Source organism: Candoia aspera, chromosome 4 (genome assembly GCF_035149785.1).
Source record: "Candoia aspera isolate rCanAsp1 chromosome 4, rCanAsp1.hap2, whole genome shotgun sequence".
NCBI lineage: Eukaryota > Metazoa > Chordata > Lepidosauria > Squamata > Boidae > Candoia > Candoia aspera.
In genome coordinates this window covers 52,308,104-52,331,502 of record NC_086156.1, presented here as the reverse complement: position 1 = coordinate 52,331,502, position 23,399 = coordinate 52,308,104, and the positions used below count along the sequence as shown (strand labels likewise).

Below are 23,399 nucleotides of genomic sequence, written 5' to 3'. Positions count from 1 at the left end.
GGATCTGGTCTTCCTGTCAGGGCAATGGCAACATGACTGGAATTGGGGAAGATTTCCATCAGTCCCTTGTCATGGTCAGATCACTTTCTGATTACTTTAGAGTGTACTGGGGTTGCTCTGTGCTGAATTTTATCTTTCTGCTCCAGGCACCAGATGGACCCAATAGATTCCAGAGGGAACTCAGGGTTCTTCCCAAAGATTTGGCTCAGAATCAGCCAAAGCTTTACACATCGTTTGGAATGAGAGGGCGACCGGGACTTCGGATTGGATTGTCCCTATGCGGCCTCTCCTCTCCTGTAGGTCTCCTCTTGCTTTATGGAGAAGCTTAGGGAGATGAAGCAGAGAAGATATCTAGAGTACAGCTGGAGGACAACATGAAGTGAATCCAACTGAATATGATCAAGAGCCACTACTAAGGCCTCCCTTGCATCCTTCCTTTTCCACCCTTATTGCACCACTAATAGGCACCCGACAGTCTCATTTTGGGTAACCTGGTCTATTCTGAAGTTGGGCTGGAGATTTACTTACAGGGCCATAGGGAGAATGCTGCACATCTTGCAGATAGTTGCTCAAATTTGCTTCAATTGGAGGTCCTGTTTGAAAAGTAGGTGGCCAGGGTAGACTTTGCCCAGCTTTTCTGGATAAGGAGGCACTCTGCATGGTCACTCATGCATTGGTCACCTCCCAAGTAGATTATTGAATGTACACTATATGTGTCATGCGCTGCCTACCTCTGAATAATTCTCAGACACTGGTTCTGTGGAACAGGCTCTGATTTATTCACAGTGTAGGTACAGTATAGGAAAAAAGCTGAGAGTGACAGGAGCGCGCCGGTGCGGGGTTTAAACACCCCGCGCCGGTCAGCGCCCCCTCACTCGCGGTTACGTCACCCCCCTTTGTCCACCACGTTGTCCTGCCGGTAGGTGAGGGGTTGCGAGGCCCCGCTGGCGTTCCGGGATTGCCCATCATCGGTTTCTCTATTCCTCCGGTGATTGCTGTCAGCTGGGCGATCTCCGTTGCGTTAGCGCTAACAGCTTGGGTGTGCCTCGCGATCCGTTTAGCCATTGTTTCTTGTCCTTCAGTCTTTGTGAGTTGATGGCTACTTATCTTGAGCCCCTTCCCCTGTTTCCTTGCTATTGTCACGTGTGCCATTGCGCTGATGTCTTCAGCTCAACGGCACTCATGACATACTGCCCCCTGTCCGAATAGTGCCCCCCCCGGTTTTCTGGTTTTTTTTTGTTTGTTTTTTTTTTCCCAGGGGAGCTGTCAAAGTAACTTTTTTTTAAAATTCCTGCCGGAGTGTTTTTCGCCCCTCCCTTTGTTCCGCCCTCTGCCACGTGCCTTCCTAGGGTGTGTCCTTAGTGCGCATGCCCAGGTCACACCCTGGCGTGCGCATGCTCCGGCCACACCCTGTTAGTTTGGCTCAGTTCGGCGAGGAGAGAGGCGTGGCTGGTCGGGTGCTTATCGGCTCCAGGTAGGGCCCTTCTTTTTTATTCCAAGTGCGTTGCCTTTGTTCTGTGTGCTCCTGGGCGTTGCCCCCAGGATGCCCTGTTGACTTGCTTGCCACTCCCCCGTGGGTCCGGGGCGGGGGTGCTGGCGAACGCTTGTTACTGCCTCGTGGGCCCGGGGCGGGGGGAGTGAGTCCCGGGGGGGGAGGTCCACCCAAGTCGCGGGCTTGGGGGGGCCCTTTCCCTTGGGGCACGGTAGGCGGGGGGGGCCCGCGGGGGAGGGGTTTTGCAGGTGACGGCTTGCTAGCCTTGGTTTTGGCTTGTCGGGGTATGCCCGGTGAAAAGCCCGGGTCAGATCAGGCGCGTTAACGTTGTGCGCCGCCACCCATTCTGGGTGGGGGAAGTGTTTCCACCTGACCAAATAGTGTAAAGTTCCCCGTTGCCTGCGAGAGTCGAGTATGTCCCTTACGTCAAAGTGATGTTGCCCGTCGATCATCACCGGTGAGGGCTGTGGCGTGCTTGGGTGCCATCGTGAGGTGGTTGCCGGTTTCAGGAGGCTGGTGTGGAACACCGGGTGGAGTCTCCGGAGGTTGTGTGGTAGGTCCAAGCGTATTGCCACCGGGTTCACTATTTGCGTGACTCGGAACGGCCCGATGTACTTAGGCCCCAGTTTTTTCGAGGGTTGGGGTGACTTTAGAAATTTGGTGGATAGGTAGACCATATCCCCCGCCTGGAACGTCGGTTGTTGGCGCCGGTGCTTGTCGGCCTGCTCTTTGTAGGCCGCCTGTGCATCCTTCAGCGCTGCCGTGATTATTGGCCACGATTCCGCAATCTTCCGTCCCCAGTCGCTAGCGTCCACCTGGGGTTCCGGGGGTTGTGGTAGCTCCGGTATGGGGATGAAGTCGCGCCCCGAGACTACCTCAAACGGAGTTTTCCCCGTGCTCGTGTGGACGGCGTTGTTGTATGCGACTTCGGCAAACGGGAGCAGTTCGGCCCAGTCGTCTTGATGATAGTTGGTGTATGAGCGTATGAATTGCTCTAGGGTGGCATTAAGGACCTCTGTGGCTCCGTCCGTCTGGGGGTGCCAGGCAGTGGATAGGGCCTGTTGGGTCCCCGTCAGCTTTAGGAAGGCCCGCCAGAATTTAGAGGTGAACTGTGTGCCCCTGTCAGTCACCACACGTGCGGGACATCCGTGTAACCTGTACACGTGGATGAGGAAGAGTTTGGCTAGTTGTTGTGCGGACGGGACCGACGTGCAGGGGATGAAGTGGGCCTGTTTCGAGAAGTAATCCTTCACAACCCAAATGGCCGTTTTCTTCTGGCTGGGTGGGAGGTCCACTATAAAATCCATAGAGATTTCCTCCCATGGGCGGGAGGGTTCTGCCACCTGTTGTAATAGCCCCGCGGGTTTGCCTGGTGCCCGTTTGGCCCTAGCACATGTTGGGCAGGACGCTATGTATGCTTTCACGTCTCGTCTGAGCGCGGGCCACCAGAATTGACGCCTTGTTAGGTGTAGGGTCTTGAGGAACCCAAAGTGTCCCGCTTGCTTGGCGTCGTGTGACCTATGCAAGATCGCTTGGTGTTGCGAGTCCGGGACATAGATTCTGCCTTCCCCCCATGCCAGGTCCTGTGCCATCGTTACCTTGTCGGGGTTTGCCAGGAACCAGGGGTCGGTTTTGAGGGCGGCGGCGAGGTCTGTGCGTATTCCCCCTGGTAGTTGCGGTGGGCTTCGTCTGGTCGCAGGTTGTCCCGCCGTCGGCTGCGCCGTAGAGTCGAGCTGCCTCCGAGCGCCGCTTCGGGTGGTCACGGCCATCCCCAGTTGCGAGGCGGATAGGACCGTCCCAATGGTGTCTGGGGCGGGTTCTTCGTCCTGGGGCAGGCGGGAGAGGGCGTCGGCCAGGAAGTTCTTTTTGCCCGGCATGAACTTCAGCTGGAAATTAAAGCGGCTGAAGAATTGGGCCCATCGGACCTGTTTTGGGCTAAGGCGTCTGGGCGTTCGGAGGGCCTCGAGGTTCCGGTGGTCGGTCCAGACCTCGAATGGTTGGGTGGCTCCCTCGAGTAGGTGTCGCCATGTTTCTAGCGCCGATTTTACCGCGAAGGCTTCTTTCTCCCAGACGTGCCATCGCCTTTCTGTCTCGGAAAATTTCCTCGAAAGGTAGGCGCATGGTTTCAGGAGTCCCGTGGGGTCCTTTTGGAGTAGGATGGCCCCCAGGGAGAAGTCTGAGGCGTCGGCTTGGACCACGAACGGCCGTTCTGGGTCCGGGTGCGCGAGGATTGGCTCCGTGGTGAACAGCGCTTTCAGCTTGTTGAATGCGGTCTGGCACGCGGGAGTCCAATTCAATACTGTGCCCGGGTTCTTGGCGCGTTGGGTGTCCCCCACCCCTTTGGTTTTGAGGAGGTCCGTTAGGGGGAGGGCTATCTCTGCAAACCCCCGGGCGAATGACCTGTAAAAATTCGCGAAGCCGAGGAAGCTCTGGAGTTGGCGTCTGTTGCGGGGGCGTTCCCAGTTCAGCACCGCCTCGACTTTTGCGGGGTCCATTTCTATGCCGTCTCCGGAGATTCGGTACCCCAGGTAGTCTAGGCGCGCTTTATGAAATTCGCACTTTGTAGGTTTGGCATAGAGCTGCGCCCTTCTGAGCTTGTCGAGGACTTGCCTGACTAGGGTCACATGTTGTTTGTGCGTTTTAGTGTAGATAAGGACGTCGTCTATGTAGACAAGGACCCCTTTGAACAGGTGTTCATGCAGTACCTCATTGATGAGCTGCATAAACACCCCGGGGGCCCCCGCGAGTCCGAACGGCAGCACTTTGTACTGGAAGGCGCCTAGGGGGCAGTTGAACGCAGTCTTCCATTCGTCCCCCTCCCTGATTCGGATGCGGTAGTACGCCTCGCGAAGGTCCAATTTGGAAAAGACTTTGCCTGTGGACAGGTGGGCGAGCATGTCTTTCACCAGGGGTAAGGGGTATTTGTTGGACAGGGAAGCCGCGTTTAGGCCCCGGTAGTCGGTGCAGAGCCGTAGGGTGCCATCTTTCTTCTCCCGGAATAAGACGGGGGCTCCGACCGGTGAGCATGCTGGCTCTATGAATCCCCTCTCTAGGTTTTTATCGATGAACTCCCGGAGGGTTGCCATCTCCTTCGGGGTCATCGAGTAGATCTTCAGTCTAGGTAAGGGGACGTCGGGCAGCAGGTCGATCCGGCAATCCGTCTTGCGGTGGGGGGGTAGTTGGTCAGCTTCCGCCTCTCCGAAGACCTCGGAGAAGTCGGCGTATTGTTCCGGTAGGTCTGCTGTGGTAGCGGCGTTGTCCTGTGTAGTCGCCTCTGCTCGTCCCACAGTGGGGTTGGTTCTGCCCGCTGGAACTGGTGCCCGATACTTGCCGTTGCCAAATGTGAAGGTGCGGGTCTCCCAGTTGATGCGCGGGTTGTTTGTCGCGAGCCATGGCATTCCCAGGACTGCAATGGGCCGTCCGATGTGGGTGACAACGAACGATGTGCGTTCGGTGTGAGTGCCCATTTGCAGGGTGACCGGCTTGGTTTGCATCGTAGCTGGTTTCCCTCCCGCTGTAGAGCCGTCCAGCTGGTGGAATGCCAGCGGCGTGGGGAGGGGGAAGCAGCGGAGGTCGAGTTTGGCGACTAAGTCGGGGTAGATGAGGTTTTTTGAGCACCCCGAGTCCACTAGTGCCGCGGCCGTGGTGGCTCCGTTGCCGGCAGAGAGTTTAATTGCCGCCATTATCACGGAGCTTTCGCCGTTCCGTCGGGGTGGTCCGCGCTGCTGTCCCACCGCCTGCCTCGCAACGCGTTTCAGGGCAGGCGGGGAGCTTTTCCCGCCGGCTGGTCTGGGTCTACGTTGTCCTCTTCCCCCCAGTAGGCGTCCCAGCCTTCCTCTGGTGTCGCTGTGGCTACGGTCATTCGGCGGTGAGGGGGCGGCACCAGGTTAGGTGGTTTGGGGCTAGCTTTCGGGGTGGGTTTAGGCGCACTGGTCGGCAGTCGGTTGGCGAAGCAATCCGCCGTCTTGTGCCCAAATTTTCCACACCTCCCGCAGGGCTCCCGATTGAATTTCTTCTTTGGGTATGTGGGGCCGGCCGTCCCCACGTGTGGTGCGGGTACCTTTTTGCAGCTGTAGTTCGCGTCTTCCATAGTTGTCATGAGGAAGGTGCGGTGCGCGTGTTCAGCTTTCCCCGCGAGGTGGATCCACCCGTGTAGAGTTTCTGGGTCGTCGCGGTAGAGGGCCCATTGCAGTACGTCGCGGTTGAGCCCCCTTTTGAACATTTCCAGCAGGGTGGTCTCGGACCAGTCGCTGACCTTCCCCGCGAGGGCTTTGAACTCGAGGGTGTAGTCTGGGACAGTGCGTGTGCCCTGTTTAAGTCTTTGGAGTGTGCTCTTCGCCCTCACTTTGGCTAGTGGGTCTTCAAAGTAGCTTCTCATCTCCTTGATGAAGGCGGGGAAGTTGGCGAGGGCGGGGGAGCTGGACTCGTACAGTTGGACGTACCAGTCCGCCGCCCGGTCTTGTAATTTGATCGCCACGGCAGCGATTTTGTCCGCTTCGGAGTCGTAGGAGTGTCCGTGCCTCCCCATGAACTCCCTGGCGTTCGTGATAAAGAACGACAGTTTCGCGGGGTTCCCATCAAAGAAGATGGGGAAGTCTTTTGGGGCCCGGGCGTTTTGTGCGGCCCTTCCTCTCGCTTCCCGGCCTGTGGTGTCGTCCGCCTGGGCCGTCTGTTGATCTTCATTTGGCCCGTGGGGGTTCGGCGCTTCGCTCGGGGTGCGGACCTGTGCGGGGACGTCGTTGGGCGGCGCGGGGGGCATGAGCGACTGAAGCATGGTCCGGAGTTCCTCCAGTTGGGTCTGCATGGCCGCGAGACCAGCTCGTGCTTCCTCGTCCACGATCCGTGCTGCCGCTGGGGCCGGTTCTGTCGGTGTGTCGGCGGGGGTGGGTTGCCGGTGGGGTTCAGTCTCTCTCGGCCGTTGGTCCGCTTCCTCCGCCGTCTGCTGGGTGTCTCCATCGTCCTCCTCCGTGCTTACCGCCGTTGGGCTGTCGCTCCACGCCCGTTGCTGGGGTGCGATGTGGGGCGCGGGGTTCTCCGCTGGTTTTGGAAGGTATGTTGCTCCCTCCCGTGGTCGGGTTGCCTCCGTCGCCATCTCCCCTTGGGGTTGGAGCTGAGGCTCGGGTTGGGTCGGGTGGGCGTCCATGGCTCCGGGAGTCCGCGGTGCCTCTGGCCTCGGTCGGTCCTCCTCTGCTTCTTGCCGTGCGGCTCGCCCTCCTTGTCCGCGTCGCGCCGGCCTCATCTTCCTGGTCTTCTCGCCGTCTACTCCTCCCGCGGCTCGTTGTCGTCCGGTGGGGCTCGGCGAGGCTGAGTTTATGACTCTCAGCTTTATGTCATGCGCTGCCTACCTCTGAATAATTCTCAGACACTGGTTCTGTGGAACAGGCTCTGATTTATTCACAGTGTAGGTACAGTATAGGAAAAAAGCTGAGAGTGACAGGAGCGCGCCGGTGCGGGGTTTAAATACCCCGCGCCAGTCAGCGCCCCCTCACTCGCGGTTACGTCACCCCCCTTTGTCCACCACGTTGTCCTGCCGGTAGGTGAGGGGTTGCGAGGCCCCGCTGGCGTTCCGGGATCGCCCATCATCGGTTTCTCTATTCCTCCGGTGATTGCTGTCAGCTGGGCGATCTCCGTTGCGTTAGCGCTAACAGCTTGGGTGTGCCTCGCGATCCGTTTAGCCATTGTTTCGTGTCCTTCAGTCTTGGTGAGTTGATGGCTACTTATCTTGAGCCCCTTCCCCTGTTTCCTTTCTATTGTCATGTGTGCCATTGCGCTGATGTCTTCAGCTCAACGGCACTCATGACATAATGGAACTGCTCTTGAAGAACATTTGGAAGCTTCACTTAGTCCAGAATGTAGCAGTGTGGGCAATTACAGATGTGTCTCATGCCCAAGCTACACATTTGTTCCATGAGCTGCACCAGCTCCCAGTTTGCTCCTGGGTACAATTCAAGGTGCTGGTTATTACTTATAAACTCCTATGTGGAATGGGGCCTGGGTATTTGATGGACTGCTTTACTCCCAGTGCTTCTACCTGTATCATTATGTTGGCTGGGAGCGGCATGTTTTGGGTTCTGTCAATCAGGGATTGTCATCTAATAGGACCCAGGAAGTGTGTCTTTTCCATAGCTGTGCCTGCCCTCTGGAACACCATACTATCCAAGGTTTGGCTAACCCCAACTCTGCTCATCTTTCAGAAATCCTTTAAGACATTACTGTTTTCCCAGGCAAGGGACCAGAAGAGTAATTAAGCCCACACTGTTGGTGTATGGTGTTTTTGGGAGCCACTTCGTGTTTCAGTTGGTTGGGAAATGTATTTTATATATATTGTATTTATATTGAATTTTTAAAAATCATTGTTAGCCAGAATTTCATTCATGAGATGGGCAACTGTATAAATTGATCTAAATAAAATGAACAAACACTCTCTTCCAACAACCTAAGAGATGGCTTTATACATGGACTTCACCAGATGGACAACACCAAGATCAGATTGATTACATCCTTTGCAGCCAAAGGTGGCGGACATCTGTACAGTCGGTAAAAACAAGGCCTGGAGCTGACTGTAGTTCTGATCACGAACTTCTTCTTGCACAATTTAGGATCAGACTAAAGAGATTAGGGAAGACCCACAGATCAGCTAGATATGAGCTCACTAATATTCCTAAGGAATATGCAGTGGAGGTGAAGAATCGATTTAAGGGACTGGACTTAGTAGATAGGGTCCTGGAAGAACTCTGGACAGAAGTTCGCAGCATTGTTCAGGAGGCGGCAACAAAATACATCCCAAAGAAAGAGAAAACCAAGAAGGCAAAATGGCTGTCTGCTGAGACACTAGAAGTAGCCCAAGAAAGAAGGAAAGCAAAAGGCAACAGTGATAGGGGGAGATATGCCCAATTAAATGCAAAATTCCAGAGGTTAGCCAGAAGAGATAAGGAATTATTTTTAAACAAGCAATGCGCGGAAGTGGAAGAAGACAATAGAATAGGAAGGACAAGAGACCTCTTCCAGAAAATTAGAAACATTGGAGGTAAATTCCAGGCCAAAATGGGTATGATCAAAAACAAAGATGGCAAGGACCTAACAGAAGAATAAGAGATCAAGAAAAGGTGGCAAGAATATACAGAAGACCTGTATAGGAAGGATAACAATATCGGGGATAGCTTTGACAGTGTGGTCAGTGAGCTAGAGCCAGACATCCTGAAGAGTGAGGTTGAGCGGGCCTTAAGAAGCATTGCTAATAACAAGGCAGCAGGAGACGACGGCATCCCAGCTGAACTGTTCAAAATCTTGCAAGATGATGCTGTCAAGGTAATGCATGCTATATGCCAGCAAATTTGGAAAACACAAGAATGGCCATCAGATTGGAAAAAATCAACTTATATCCCCATACCAAAAAAGGGAAACACGAAAGAATGTTCAAACTATCGAACAGTGGCACTCATTTCACATGCCAGTAAGGTAATGCTCAAGATCCTGCATGGTAGACTTCAGCAGTTCATGGAGTGAGAATTGCCAGATGTACAAGCTGGGTTTAGAAAAGGCAGAGGAACTAGAGACCAAATTGCCAATATCCGCTGGATAATGGAAAAAGCCAGGGAGTTTCAGAAAAACATCTATTTCTGTTTTATTGACTATTCTAAAGCCTTTGACTGTGTGGGCCATAACAAATTGTGGCAAGTTCTTAGTGGTATGGGGATACCAAGTCATCTTGTCTGCCTCCTGAAGAATCTGTATAACGACCAGGTAGCGACAGTAAGAACAGACCACGGAACAACGGACTGGTTTAAGATTGGGAAAGGAGTACGGCAGGGCGGTATACTCTCACCCTACCTATTCAACTTGTATGCAGAACACATCATGCGACATGCTGGGCTTGAGGAATCCAAGGCTGGAGTTAAAATCTCTGGAAGAAACATTAACAATCTCAGATATGCAGATGATACCACTTTGATGGCTGAAAGTGAAGAGGAACTGAGGAGCCTTATGATGAAGGTGAAAGAAGAAAGTGCAAAAGCTGGCTTGCAGCTAAATCTCAAAAAAACCAAGATTATGGCAACCAGCTTGATTGATAACTGGCAAATAGAGGGAGAAAATGTAGAAGCAGTGAAAAACTTTGTATTCCTAGGTGCAAAGATTACTGCAGATGCTGACTGCAGTCAGGAAAGCAGAAGACGCTTAATCCTTGGGAGAAGAGCAATGACAAATCTCGATAAAATAGTTAAGAGCAGAGACATCACACTGACAACAAAGGCCCGCATAGTTAAAGCAATGGTGTTCCCCGTACTAACATATGGCTGCGAGAGCTGGACCATAAGGAAGGCTGAGAGAAGGAAGATCGATGCTTTGGAACTGTGGTGTTGGAGGAAAATTCTGAGAGTGCCTTGGACTGCAAGAAGATCAAACCAGTCCATCCTCCAGGAAATCAAGCCAGACTGCTCACTTGAGGGAACGATATTAAAGGCAAAACTGAAATACTTTGGCCACATAATGAGAAGACAGGACAGCCTGGAGAAGATGTTGATGCTAGGGAGAGTGGAAGGCAAAAGGAAGAGGGGCCGACCAAGGGCAAGATGGATGGATGACATTCTAGAGGTGACGGACTCGTCCCTGGGGGAGCTGGGGGTGTTGACGACCGACAGGAAGCTCTGGAGTGGGCTGGTCCATGAAGTCACGAAGAGTCGGAAGTGACTAAACGAATAAACAACAAAAAAAATGAAAATGCTATTTAACATCAATATGTTGCAAGAATGGAGTCGGAATATGAATGATAGATCTATTCACTAGTAAGTATCTTCCTAGGAGCCAAAATTGGAAATCCTAGTAGATAAACAAAGAAGTGTATTTCTGAAATTTCCAAGTTCACAATTTAGTAATCTTTAATGTAGTTAATGTAAGGTAAAGCATATATTATACTTATTAAGTTTTGTTCAGCACCTAATATTTATTAAATGCTTAAAACATAATGGTTAAGAGAGCTGTTTAAAACATTTTTAGGCTTTCTTAAAATGTGGCCAGTAAAACAGTATCACATGAATTCTCAGATAATCTCCTAGTTTAGGACTGTTTAAGATTTTCTCTTCAAGATCTCTCTTTTTGTGCAGAAAGGAGTTCTGGGAGCTACATATGCACAAATTGATATGATTGATAGCAATTTAGTAATCTAAAAAGAAAACCAATCTGTTTCCCCCAACCATCACCACCATATGTTATATGAAATGTCATCATAGTCCTATTTGTCCTGGTGGTTTGATCTTTACTCAAAACAGTTGTATAAAAGTCCCCTTGCTGGTGCTCCCAATCAACAAAATAATAATAAAGTTTGTATCATGTGAAACTATAGTGTCTATTATCAAAAATTGACCTTATAAGTCACAATCAAATGCAGAATATTGAAAGTTATTTGCTATCAGTTTTGCATAAAATCGAAAAAAAAACAGTAAGTCAAAAACATTTTTTAAAACTTTTCTTTACAAAAATTCATTTTAAAAAGTTAACGTTTAAAGCCATGATCCTAATACCTGATTAAAAACTTGAAATACTATTTTAGTAAAAGTGCAGTCAGTAAGCATGCATCTGTTTTAGGTGGTTCCATAACTTACTGTTGAATAGTAAAGCATCAGCAATACTGGATGTTGAATTATTGCTTCAAATGTTAATAAAACAGTCTTAACCAGTTCTTCTGAAGCTGTTTGACCTGTTTCGGTGAGGGCAAAAAGGTAGCATATATTTCAGATATCAAAAGAAAAAATGTGTTTTTTATAATAGATGGTAGTATCTTGAAAATACTTACCTATTGCTCCATCCAAGTTAGTTTCTCCTGTATCTATTAATTTGATAAAATTCTGAAGAGGGAAATGTAAAAATCAATATATATTAGTGTATTCTTTCTCATTTTGATGATTTGCACTATTGCTTAATAAATATAATACAGAATCTCCTCATAACAGAGATAGTACATGAAAATAAATGAGACAACAGGACTTTCTGCAAAGTAAGAGAACATACTATTGAAGCCTCAATATTTCAGATACATTACTTTTGTCACATAATTTTAAAGTTTTGACATTATAGCATGGTCAGTGTTATTGGGTGCTGAATTAGCATAATGAACATAAAGAAAGATAATTTCTAGATAAAAGCCAAAATTTGAAAGGTATATTTTATCAGTGGGTGAAGATAAATTTTCTAAAGGGATTTTGAGATTTAAGATACAGCTATGTAGAAATTAGTTCATTAAAAAGACCATGGGGTGCCTAGAAAATATGTCTTTGTTATTTATGCCACTCTGTGGATGCACATCCATGGAAGTAAGAACTGCAAATTATATTCTTCAACATTTAAGAATAATCTAAATAAATCATCCATCTGAGGACAGGCAAAAATGAAATATTAATGCTGTCGGATAAATAAATACTTCACTATTATTCCCACTGCTCTTGTGCTGTTTCTATCCTAGAGAAGCAATAAATCTCAGCAAAATTTAACTATACATATTTCTTAATTTTTATCAGGAAATATAAATGAAATAACATTTTGAATTGGGGGAGTGTCAGAAAAAAAACTGGCTTGTTGATTATAAACAATGATGAATTTGGCACATTATTTATTTATATACCACTTTACATTTGTAATAGAAAAGCCTGAAGCACCTTGAGATAGTGTCCAAAATATAAAAATGCAGATTAAAGGTGAGACAAATTACAAATATCTTATCAATTAACAATTGTAATGTGTTAAAAATCCATTCTGTTTGATGACACAAATACAACACATCTGCATAAACCCACCTCTCTTCTGTCTTCCCCTCCCGCCTCCCCTCAACCCAATTATCAGTCTAGACACTCCATTTCACCAACAAACTGAACTGTAGCTCAGAAAAGCTTTATGCCATTTAATAAAATTTGCTAATCTGACAAGGTATTACCAGACCCTGATTTTGGGCTACCATAGACCAAGATGGGTCTACTACAAAATTCCTGTGATTTGGAAATTATACTTCTCTTGATGCAGCATGTGTCTTCCTTACAGCTGCACTGCTAGTTCATATTCAGTTTGCAATCAACTAATATTCTAAGAATTTGTTCACAAAACCAGTACCAAGCCAGATATCCTCGATACTGTATGCATATGGATTTTATGAGCTGGGGTAGTTAGAAATTGTTTAGTTTTAATGGGATTTTATTAGAATTTTATTGTATATTTATTCGAATTTTTAGTGTATATTTATTCTATATTGTAAACCGCCCAGAGTCCCTCCGGTCAGAGGAGATGGGTAGTGACAAATTTGATAGATAGATAGATAGATAGATAGATAGATAGATAGATAGATAGATAAGGAAAACACTCCTATTTTATACAGTGAACAAATTTTTATTTGAGGTCCTTACTTCTGGATTTTCATTTCCTCTGCTGATTTGGTTTATAGACTTCCTAATCAAGCTCACTTTGCTTTGGCCAAACACATCCTTACCCCTCCTTGTTGAGGTTCAGTCTATCTCATGCTAGCAGCCATCATATAGATAACTCAGAACATGGTTCTAGGAATCAAATTTCACACAATGACATTGTTTTTTAAATAATTTTGCAAAATTTCTGTGGAAATAGTCATTCTTTTTTCACTTGACTAACAATAGAGAAAAAAAATCAGTACATGAAATTGAGACATATGCATCTTACATGTAAGAATAAGTACCGTTAATAAAGTTTGTTTTCATTCTAATTATATGCTCCATATTTTCAACAATGTGAGTGAAAACTGTTACTTACCAGTAAAGTTCCACAGCTGCAAAGAAACTCTTCAGTTACAATGTGAGGGCGAAATACCTATATGAATATGAATTAGAAAAAATAGTAAGTATTTGAATAATAAACATGTTTATACAGTATAATTTAAATAGTATTTAATTACTGATAAACAGTCTAACAAACAGAAAAAAAACCAGTTTGGACTTTTTTCAGTTTATTTATCAAATTTATATAGCCAGCCATCTCATGAATGTGATTCTGGGCAGCACACAATAAAAATAGTACAATTAAAAATAAATCTTAAAAACCATTAAACAATTAAAACATTGAGAAATGTGCTGCTGAGAAATAAAAGCATTTTAGAATTAGAAAGGCAAGATCTGAGGTTTGGATGGCATGGTTTTCTATGGTACAATAAAGTTAATGTTTTCTATAGAACAATAAGGTTAATGCAGATTTTAAAAATCACTATGTCAGAAATGATTTTTAGAATATGGAATATTGAGAATATGGAACAGATATAAACCCAGTCTGTGCCTGAAAATGCCTTTATGGGTCTCAGCAAAAGAAGCATTTTATAGGAAAGAAACAGCAGGTAAAGAGAAATGGTTAACCTATCGAGAGTTGTTAGAACAAGAACATGGAGAATATGACATGAAATCAAGAGAACAATTGGCTGCTGAGGGATTCAGTTTTCAATGGTTTTTGTATGCACAGCTAAGGGAAAGATTTAAGATATATAACAGGACATTTGGAACTGAGCAACAAGAATTTGAAGTTGAATTATGTACAAATGATGAACATGTAATTGCCAAAATGTATAAACTCTTGCTGAAATTGAAATGGAGGATGAACAAGTGAAAGAGTGTATGACAAAATGGGCTAAGAATTTGGACATAACATATTACTGGAACAGTGGGAAAACATGTGGTTGAAAGGACTGAAATTCACTTTATGTTATAACTTAAAAGAGAATTTCTATAAAATGATGTACCATTGGTACTGTATATGACTCCAGAAAAATTAGCCAGAATGTATAAGGGTACTTCAAATTTATGTTGGAAATGTGAGCAACACAAAGGGTCATTTTATCATGCCTGGTGGACTTGTAAAGCCAGAAAATTTTGGGTTCAAACATATACACTGATACAAAGAATTTTAAAGACTAAGGTTCAACTGAAACCAGAACTTTTCTTGTTGAGATTAATGGACAGACAATGAGAAAACAGCTACAGAAGATTATTTTTATATATGATCCTTGCTGCAAGACTACTGTATGCACAAAAATGGAAAGACTCTGATATACCCACAATGGAGGAATGGTTGGTAAAGCTGACGGAACTAGTAAGATGGCAAAATTAACTTGTTTGCTTAGAGAAAAATCAACAATGCATTTATCAGTGACTGGAAACCCCTTATGGACTTTTTGCTGAAAAAAGAAAAAAATGAACTTGTGATTTATGGGTTTGACAATTAGAAAGGATAGCTTATGGAAGAAGGAAATTTTGATGAAGCCTTAGAGAGAGAAGGTAAAATATAAATGCATTTATAACTGCTGTCAAAAAGATCAGAAGCTGCTTCTTTACGATCATTTCTTTTTCTATTTTCTTTCTTATTCACTATTCTTTATTTTGTTTATTTTCTAATATTTGTATTGCTTTTATTTTGTTAAAAATTTCTTCAGTAAAAATTATATTTAAAAAATAAACAATTAAAAATAAATATAACTAAAACCACGGGAGAATGCCTTCAAGATCTTACATACAATATAGCTGTTTCACCAGCTCCTCACTTCTACTTCTGAAGTGATTTATCTTGGTATGATTTTTTTACATCTCAAAACCTGCCATTTTAACAGGGGTGTGTAGACTTTATACCCACTGTAAGTAGCGTTACATATATGAGACATTTCCAAGATATAGGCAATTAGGGGAAAGTGCTGGTAGGCACATAGGAACTTGTCTCTATTTTCTTCAACTTGTATTATATTATGGAAATCTTCAAGAGATTTTAAAGGTCTGAAGGTTTCAAATGGTTATTTCCCAAAATTTTATCTCCATTTCTCTTTCAAAGCACTGTTGCAATCAGCATCCTAAGTCACATGACATTTTTCATACACTGTTGAGTTTGGAGCAAGTATTTTACTTCAACTAGGCACAAAGGAGGGTGGCAAAAAGGCTTATCTCCTGCCAATTCATTATATGCCTTAAGGGCTTAATGTCTTCCTTTTCTTCCCCTTCCAATAGTACTCAGAGTGGAAGCAGAGTGACAACAGTACAACGAGAATAGCATGGGGGGCAAGGAGCAGAGGCTACAATTCTCTAAGTGTGCACACTGGCTAATGATACATTGATTACCTTGTCTATTCTTCTAGAAAGTGAAGATGGCTGGCTGAAGGGGAAAACAAGTCATGGATACATAATATAATTTACTTACCTGAAGGAAGTTTGTGACAAAACTGATCAATGTTAACAAATGATGACATCCCATAATGAGCAGATTTATAGTGAATGGTGATGCCATAAACTAGATTTAGTTAGATTTCCTTTTCTTTTCTCCTATCTTCTGCACCCAATTAATTTTGGTTACTACTCTTACTCTTTTTCTACCATTTGCATAATGATGCTTTCCCCAAAAGGGAATAGCATGAAGGATATAGGTATACGCATATATTGGCTTACAGCCAACAGAGTCCAAAAACAGTCAGCAAGGCAGTAATATGCTTCTTTTGCTACTCTTAACAGTACCTGAGATGTCACAAGATGAAGTACCACAGGCATCATTGGAAGACATCCTTTCAGTTGTTTGGCCTGAACCGTTGATGGATGTTTACGTCCTGATACATTAGCTAAAGCAGCAAGAATTTCACCTACAAATTACAAGCATCGCAATATTAAAAGCAAGCATCAATCTTTTTGCCAGGCAACTAAACTATAAACCATGGTTTTCAAATTCCTGTAGCTGATTTATCACACACATATTAACCCCCCAAAAAACTACTTTTAGGCATAGCACAAATTTGATTCACATGTTCCAATGAAGCCCATTGGCCAAGAGCATCAAAGTGCAACAATTACTTATCCTATGCTAAAGGTTGCCATAGTCTCACTCAGAAGAATGCAAGTTGTCTTTCTTGCACTGAATTCTGTAGATCCTTTTTGGTTTACATATCATACTGTGAAGTGAGCTATACAAAGTATAAGAACATAGCTGAAAACTTGCTGAAATCTAGTAAAATTTTGACTGAACAGCAAAATTCAGTTTGCATAGCTGAATTCAGGCTTAAGCACATTCAATCAAATTTTATTAAGCATTTCTATGCTTAACATGATTATGCAACATAATAATTTAAAAATATATGTCTTAAATGACTTCCTACTGTTTGAATAAATAGCATGTGCAATTTACATATATCTACATCTACTGGATGAGTCAAAGGTTTTAATGCTTAGATATAAAATACAGATAACTTAAATGAGCCATTAAACAATTTCTAATAAATTCTGACAATTTGATTATTTAGGAACTCAGCAGCCAACAACATATTACCAGTATTAATGTATTAAAGACTTAATACTTCCTTCAAAAAGAAAAGAAAAACACTTCTCAGGAAGAACGAACTGAAATTTGACAAGCAGACTGACTGCTTAGCCCTCCAGCTCTTCTACGTTTCTCACTGTGTCATTAGAAGCACATTATTTCTCAATTCTATCACTGAAACAGAATATAAATCAATTAAATATTTATTTCAGAAACAGCTATTCCATGAGATATAGGAATGTGCAGCTACTCAGGTTGGAAGTGAAAAGGGAAAATATGAATTTGCATCAAGGAGGTACCAACAGAGCATGGCAAGGGTGTCATACCTATAGTCACCTCAACTCAAACACAATTTTCCTGGGACTGCACAGCTGTTATATAAGTCCAGGTAAAGATCTAGTTTCTTTAAGGAGGAGCTGACAAGTATGTCCCTCTGAAGTGCCATGTTCACTTTAGATCCAAATAGTTATGCATCCCTGATTAGAAGATCTCTTTTATATTGATTTATAACATTGTTTTAAAATCTTAAACTTGGTATATTTTGAATCTCAGTTGTATCTCATCAGTACTTCTCCTCTAATTTAACTTGCATTTACTTTATTCCACAAAGCTCTTATACACCTAGAAATGTTAAGTCTGTTCTCAAACAAATCCAATTTATCTTTTCTTTTCTATATGTATTACCACTGTTCTCCTCATAAAAAATTATATTATCAGTGTGACACAAAATTTGATCTTCCTAGCTCCATAGAAATGGATGCTTCATGAAGCTCCTCTCCTTGAGATCCTTTGTTACTTCTGCATTATAGCATTATGCCTTTTCTACTGCTGTTAATTTAATTATCATTGCTGTTCCTGGAATGTAAACTTATTGAAGTAGCATATCTCGTAAGTCTCTACAGCACATATTGGTAACTTTCCTCTCCTTTCTCCATCTGCATATTCCCCAAAGCTGAACTCAGAGATGCTTGGCAAGTTTGGGAGAGTAAGCTAGAAAACTGGATAGGGATGTCCCTCTCACTGAGTTGGCAATGTGTCCAAAATACAACTTAAATGGGGAAACTAGATGCAACAAGAATTGTTCTGTGTGCTATCCTCATTTTACATCACTCCCAATTAGCTGGGCAGGAGAAGCTGCATGCATATCACGAACTTGCTAGGTGTACCATGCATTGGGGACATATATATAAAGATGTGAGAGAAACTAAGAACATAAACAATGCCCTGATGGATTGGACCCTGGGCCATCTAGTCTGTTTTCATAGAGGCCAACCAACTGCACAAGGAAGCCCGCCTGTCTCCCACCAGATGGCCTTCAGAGGCAATCACACTGCCATCAAGGCGAATAGTCACTGAACCCCATGAGATCCATGAATTGGTCCAACATTTTTTTTTTGGAGCCAACCAAGCTGGTAGCTAACATCACATCTTGTGGTAGTGAATTTCAAAGTTTAATTACGTGTTCTGTAGAAACACATTTCCTTTTTTCTGTCCTGATTCTTCCAGGATTCAATTTCATTGGGTGACCTCTCTGGTTCTAATATTTTGGGAAGGGGAAAATACCTTTTCCTTGTCCACTTTACCCACACCATGCATAATTTTCTACACCTGAATCATATCCCCTTTCATTTGCCTCCTTTCTAGACAAAAAAGCCCCAGGTGTTGCAACTTTCCCTCATAGGAAGCTGTACCAGACCCTTGATCATCTTAGTCACCCTCCTCTGAACCATCACTATATTCTTTATTAGGTGTGGTGACCAGAACAGCACACAATATTCCAGATGCAGTTGCACCATAAAGACATCTGTATTTTTAATACCATTTCTTATTATTCCTAACATGCTGTTGGCCTTTTTTATGGCAGACGCTCAATGTGTCAATACCTTTATTGAACTGTTTACCATTACTCCAAGATCCTCTGATCCCATTAGTCTGTATGAGTAATTAGGATTTTTGGCATCAATGTGCATCACTTTGAACTTGCCCATGTCGAAAGATCAGATATGGGGAATATTTGTGGCCCATTGCTAGTGCTAATACTGAAAGATTTTCCAGGTACTATTCTGAAGCATTTTAAAGGAAAACACATGAAGAACAAAAGGGGAAGCTATTTTATATTAAAGCCACAGAATTTACCTAGAATTAGGGGCAGCTCTTGCACAATGTGATAGATGAGAAGATCCAGGCATCTTGATAGGTATTCATTGCTGCTTTGCTGCTCTTTTCCTGGGGTAGCTTTTCTGCTGTCCCTTTCTATGTACATCACCAATCTGCTTTCAAAAAAGGCAAAACAAAAAAGACCCTGACATTTCTCCAAAAGATGATTGACACTAACCTTATTAGAAAACCAATTTTAGGACCAGTTGTTTCAGAGTTAATTATGAATGATCAGAATCTTAATTCTGTGACAGTAAAACCAGGGGAAATTATTTAAGTGGTGGCAATAGCCGTAACTGGTTATTTAGCTACAATTTTGCTTCCATATGAAGTCCAGTTCTAAACACATTAATCTGCTATTTCTTCTTATGGTAGCAATTGCCTAACATTAAATATAGGAATCTATTATTGGATAAGCAAGTCCATCACAATGTAGCAGAGGAAAATATGACACTATAAGATTGCTACATCAGATCTTGTAAGAGGCCAAATTAAATGGCAGTAGCCATTCCATTTCCCAGATCTTCTTCATATCTGTGTACATGCATGGCTGCTTCACTTTGCCAGCAGTCTGGAAAAAAGTGGTCTATGCAGGGAAAAATCTATTTGATGTATGAGGACTAAGAAAGATAATGCATGGTTTCATGTTCTTTAGATCAAACTAGTGACTCCTTTTACATGAATATTCACTTCCAAAATAAAGCAGTACTTTTAGCATCGTTAAAATTCTATGTAATTCTATTTTTAGAAAAACTAATTGCAGATGTGAAATAAACCATCTAACCACATAATATCAATTGGAATACAGTAAGAATTACTCAGTGGTAGGTTGTAAATAAGAAGCTCATCCATATTCCTCCTTATTCCAACTCTGAGGTGGTCTGCTAAAAATCATAGTAATAGTAATAATAATGTCAAGATGGCAAGCATACTTAATACTCCTGCCTCCTATTTCCCCAACCCCATGAGGTGGATTAGGCTGAGAGAGAGGGACTGGCCCAGCTGGCTTTCATGCCTAAAGGAGGCCTAGAACTCAGTCTCCTGGTTTCTAGGCCAGCACCTTCACCAGTATACCAAACTGGCTCTCTCTTACTGATCAATAAATTATTGACTGATGGAGGCCAGCAACTAATTATTGTCAATTAGTTTTTAAAATGCTTTATTAGGTACTTTTCCTTCCCCCTCCCAAATTAACAGCTAACATCTGGCAGGATTTACAAAATTTTCTTTGCAGAAAGTGCTATACAGATACGACAAATAGCAAAGAATACTAATTTTGCGTTTGTAAATATGTGTTGGAAACATGGATTTTGTTCTGATTGCAGTGGCTCCTACTGCGCATCTGCTCTCTAAATGAGAAATCTCTATGCAGGCAAATTAAGACCTGTGTAGCTGGTTCTTTTTCTCATGATCTTTCATCTTTTGTGTAAGAGAGTCAGATTACACCTACTGATTGTTTTGAGAAAGGATACTAGATGACAATCTCAGAACCCACTGTTATATTAGTTGTTTTTTGGGAACATTTAAAACAATATCCTATAAAATATGCTAGTTTAAAACACTTAAGTTTTCCCAAAGATGCATAGTAATTTAGACATAGTAATTCAGATATCAGTTCCTTCCTGGTATCTGGTCCTAGTTTCTGGTTAAGCCAAGATTGTTGTTGTTTTTCTCTGTTTAAAGTAAAATTTTCAAAGATGTTTCTCTATCTGAAAAATAAGTATAAATTTTGTGGATTAAATAATTCTACAATGATATAAAATAGTATTTTCTTATGTATATGACCATTTCATTTCCAGCAGCTAATTATAAACATTTGTATGACAAGCTGAAAACAATATGTTTAAACAGTTCAGCTTTATTTAAAACAAGGCTTATTCACACCTTATGAAATGTAGAAAAGCTACACAACATGTCAAAAAAAATTCTGGGAAAAAGTTATTCAGCATAACCTTTACTACAGAAAAAATGCTAGTTCAAATACTGCTATATCATAGGATTTATTTAAAGTTTCTTTACCTGCCTTGTGTGTGTGTGTTTACATGTGCACACACAAAGACATGCTTTTAGGCTTTCTTGAGCGAAAATACTTAAACATTACAATTAACCCAACTCTTATGTTACCAACCCCCCCCAAACCTTTTGCCCTTATAGATGACTTTGTTAAGAAGGAAATATTAAGAGACATGGGTTGAAGGTATGAAAGGTTTGAAGGAGACTGAACCCCTTCACCCCTATCTTTTCCTTTAGACAAGGTGGTACTGAAAAACACTCCAACCTTTGGAGTGTAAGCTTGCTTAAGTATTTTCTGACATAAGCAGTTATTAGATGATGGGTGAGCAATCTTTTTTGTCAAGGCCATCATATCTGGAGTTGGGGCTGGGCACATGCATGTACACACCTAGAAGTCATTCTTTCCTTCAGCAAATTACTGCAGATTTATGATTTTATATTCCCTTCAGCAACGGAAAACCAGCATTTTGTTTCAATGGAAAACCAGCATTTTGTTTCTATTTTAATACTGATATTGTATCTTTAAGGTTCCTTTCCTAAGTATAAAACACTTACCCAGATTTTCTTTTCCCATTTTATCTTGCTTCCTCAAAATATAAACCCTGTTCTATTATGTTTTTTTAAAAACAAATGAAAACAGATGCTCTGAATTTAAAAACTGTCAAACTCTCACAGGAAACAAAAGTGGAAATAAAATAAAGTACAATACTCAAATTATGAAAACAATTGATCACACAAACAGCAGAAAAGCCAGACAATTCCTGGCACTCAAATAAAAGAACCATCAACAGATCAATGGAACTAGATATGATTTACCAGCTGGTCAAATCATACACAACTGAGTAATGAGGTGGACCAATCAGAAGAGAGAGCTAACACCATTCCCAACCACCAATCAATTAATGCTTCCTAAGAGATCCCATCACCAACCAACACACAGAATTCAAATTCCACAAAGACTATAAATACTGCAATCCCCCACTTCTAGACCATTATGCTGAGGAAGCCTCATTGGAATGCAAGGTGAAACATCTGCAACCCGTGACCAGTAATGATCTATTTAAAGCCAGAGAACCCCAATAAAAGTATGCATTACTCAAAACAGTAACCCTACCCCGCCCAATTATTCTTTAATCAAGAAAGGTATAACAAGGTAATTTTCAAAGATAAGGACAAGTAAATGTGGCTTAGCAACTGTGCTACATTTTGAATTGACCAATACCATAGCAATATGCCGAATAGGAGTACTGATTCCAGTTTTCCCTGGTCTGCTCATGTAGGAGTCTGTGAAACATCACAATAAACTGTATCACAAAGTCATGTTTCAATTACTGACTTGCTAAGAGTAGCATGGTAGTGTCATACAGGCCTATAAAAGTTTCCAGAGCTGTACAGAACGTTTAATAAGTGCAACCAGAGAACATTCATTTCATAATTGTGATAGTAATTTATCAGATCATCCTGCATAGCCTTAGCAATGAAATCTAACAAATACACATTAACATGAAGCAATCCAGTAGTAAAAGTTTTTGAATATTTTAATGTTAAATTAAAATATTTATGAGTCCTCTACCTTGCTTGGCAACTCAGAAGTAGCATCTCCTTATTATTACTTAAAATTTGTAATAGGACCAAAAAGGCTTTTGCTCGAATTGAAGTAGAAGGACTTTCAAGAAGTCGAATAACTGTAGTTACGAGGTCCTGGGCAGAAGAAGTACAAACACTGATTCAGTGGGAAATACAAACATATAGATGTATACGCATACAGACAAGGCAGCCAATGCAATATAATGGTCAAGATGTTGGAGCTGGACAGGGGAAGAGCTGATTGGTTAATTTTGTGTCAGTTATTCTTAGTCATCTTCTCCCACTGTACTTCACAAGTGGCCTTTGAGAGGATCAAATGAGGGGAGATTCCTATATATCCCATTTTGACCTCCCACTGAAGGGTAGAATATATATGTTATAAACTAGAAGTTTCCACAAGATCCAGAGTTTTCATCAAAATAAGCTCCATCCCTTCTTTATGTGCATGCAACATGAGCCACATACAAAAGGGGCAGATACTGCAACACAACACTGCTTTTATCATTTACTTCCCCTTGCCCCCTCCCCCGATTTGGATACCTCGGCAATAAATAAATTAGTTAGTCAGCAGCATATTTACACAGATATTTTAGGAGAGATGTAGCAAGTTTATGGAGCTGTGCAAGTCTGCTGTACATTGCAGAAATGCCTCTTAATGCAGTTTTCTTTAGGATACAAGAAAATGCCATTTTTCTGAGCTATTTCCTGTATTGTAACAAACTGAAAATGTAGAACATTCCCAAGAAGATCTAATTTATTAAAAACATGAAAAGTGATTAGAAAAAATATATAAAAAATTAAATAATGGATTACAGATGACTAAAATTAATGAAAGACAAAGCTGAAAGTAAAGTCCTACATTTGA

The 23,399-nt window shown here is 42.9% G+C and overlaps 1 protein-coding gene across 1 annotated transcript in view; it reads right to left on the bottom strand.

Annotated features, from left to right (window-relative positions):
* Positions 1-23,399, bottom strand: part of ULK4 (unc-51 like kinase 4) — a 214,459-nt gene that overhangs the window by 116,154 nt on the left and 74,906 nt on the right. The window contains exons 21-26 of the mRNA XM_063304147.1: positions 22,521-22,648; positions 18,914-19,047; positions 15,985-16,106; positions 13,259-13,315; positions 11,283-11,334; positions 11,092-11,186 (exon numbers count right to left, since the gene is read on the bottom strand). Of these exons, the coding sequence (XP_063160217.1) occupies positions 11,092-11,186; positions 11,283-11,334; positions 13,259-13,315; positions 15,985-16,106; positions 18,914-19,047; positions 22,521-22,648 (588 nt within the window). The remainder of the gene's footprint in view (positions 1-11,091; positions 11,187-11,282; positions 11,335-13,258; positions 13,316-15,984; positions 16,107-18,913; positions 19,048-22,520; positions 22,649-23,399) is intronic.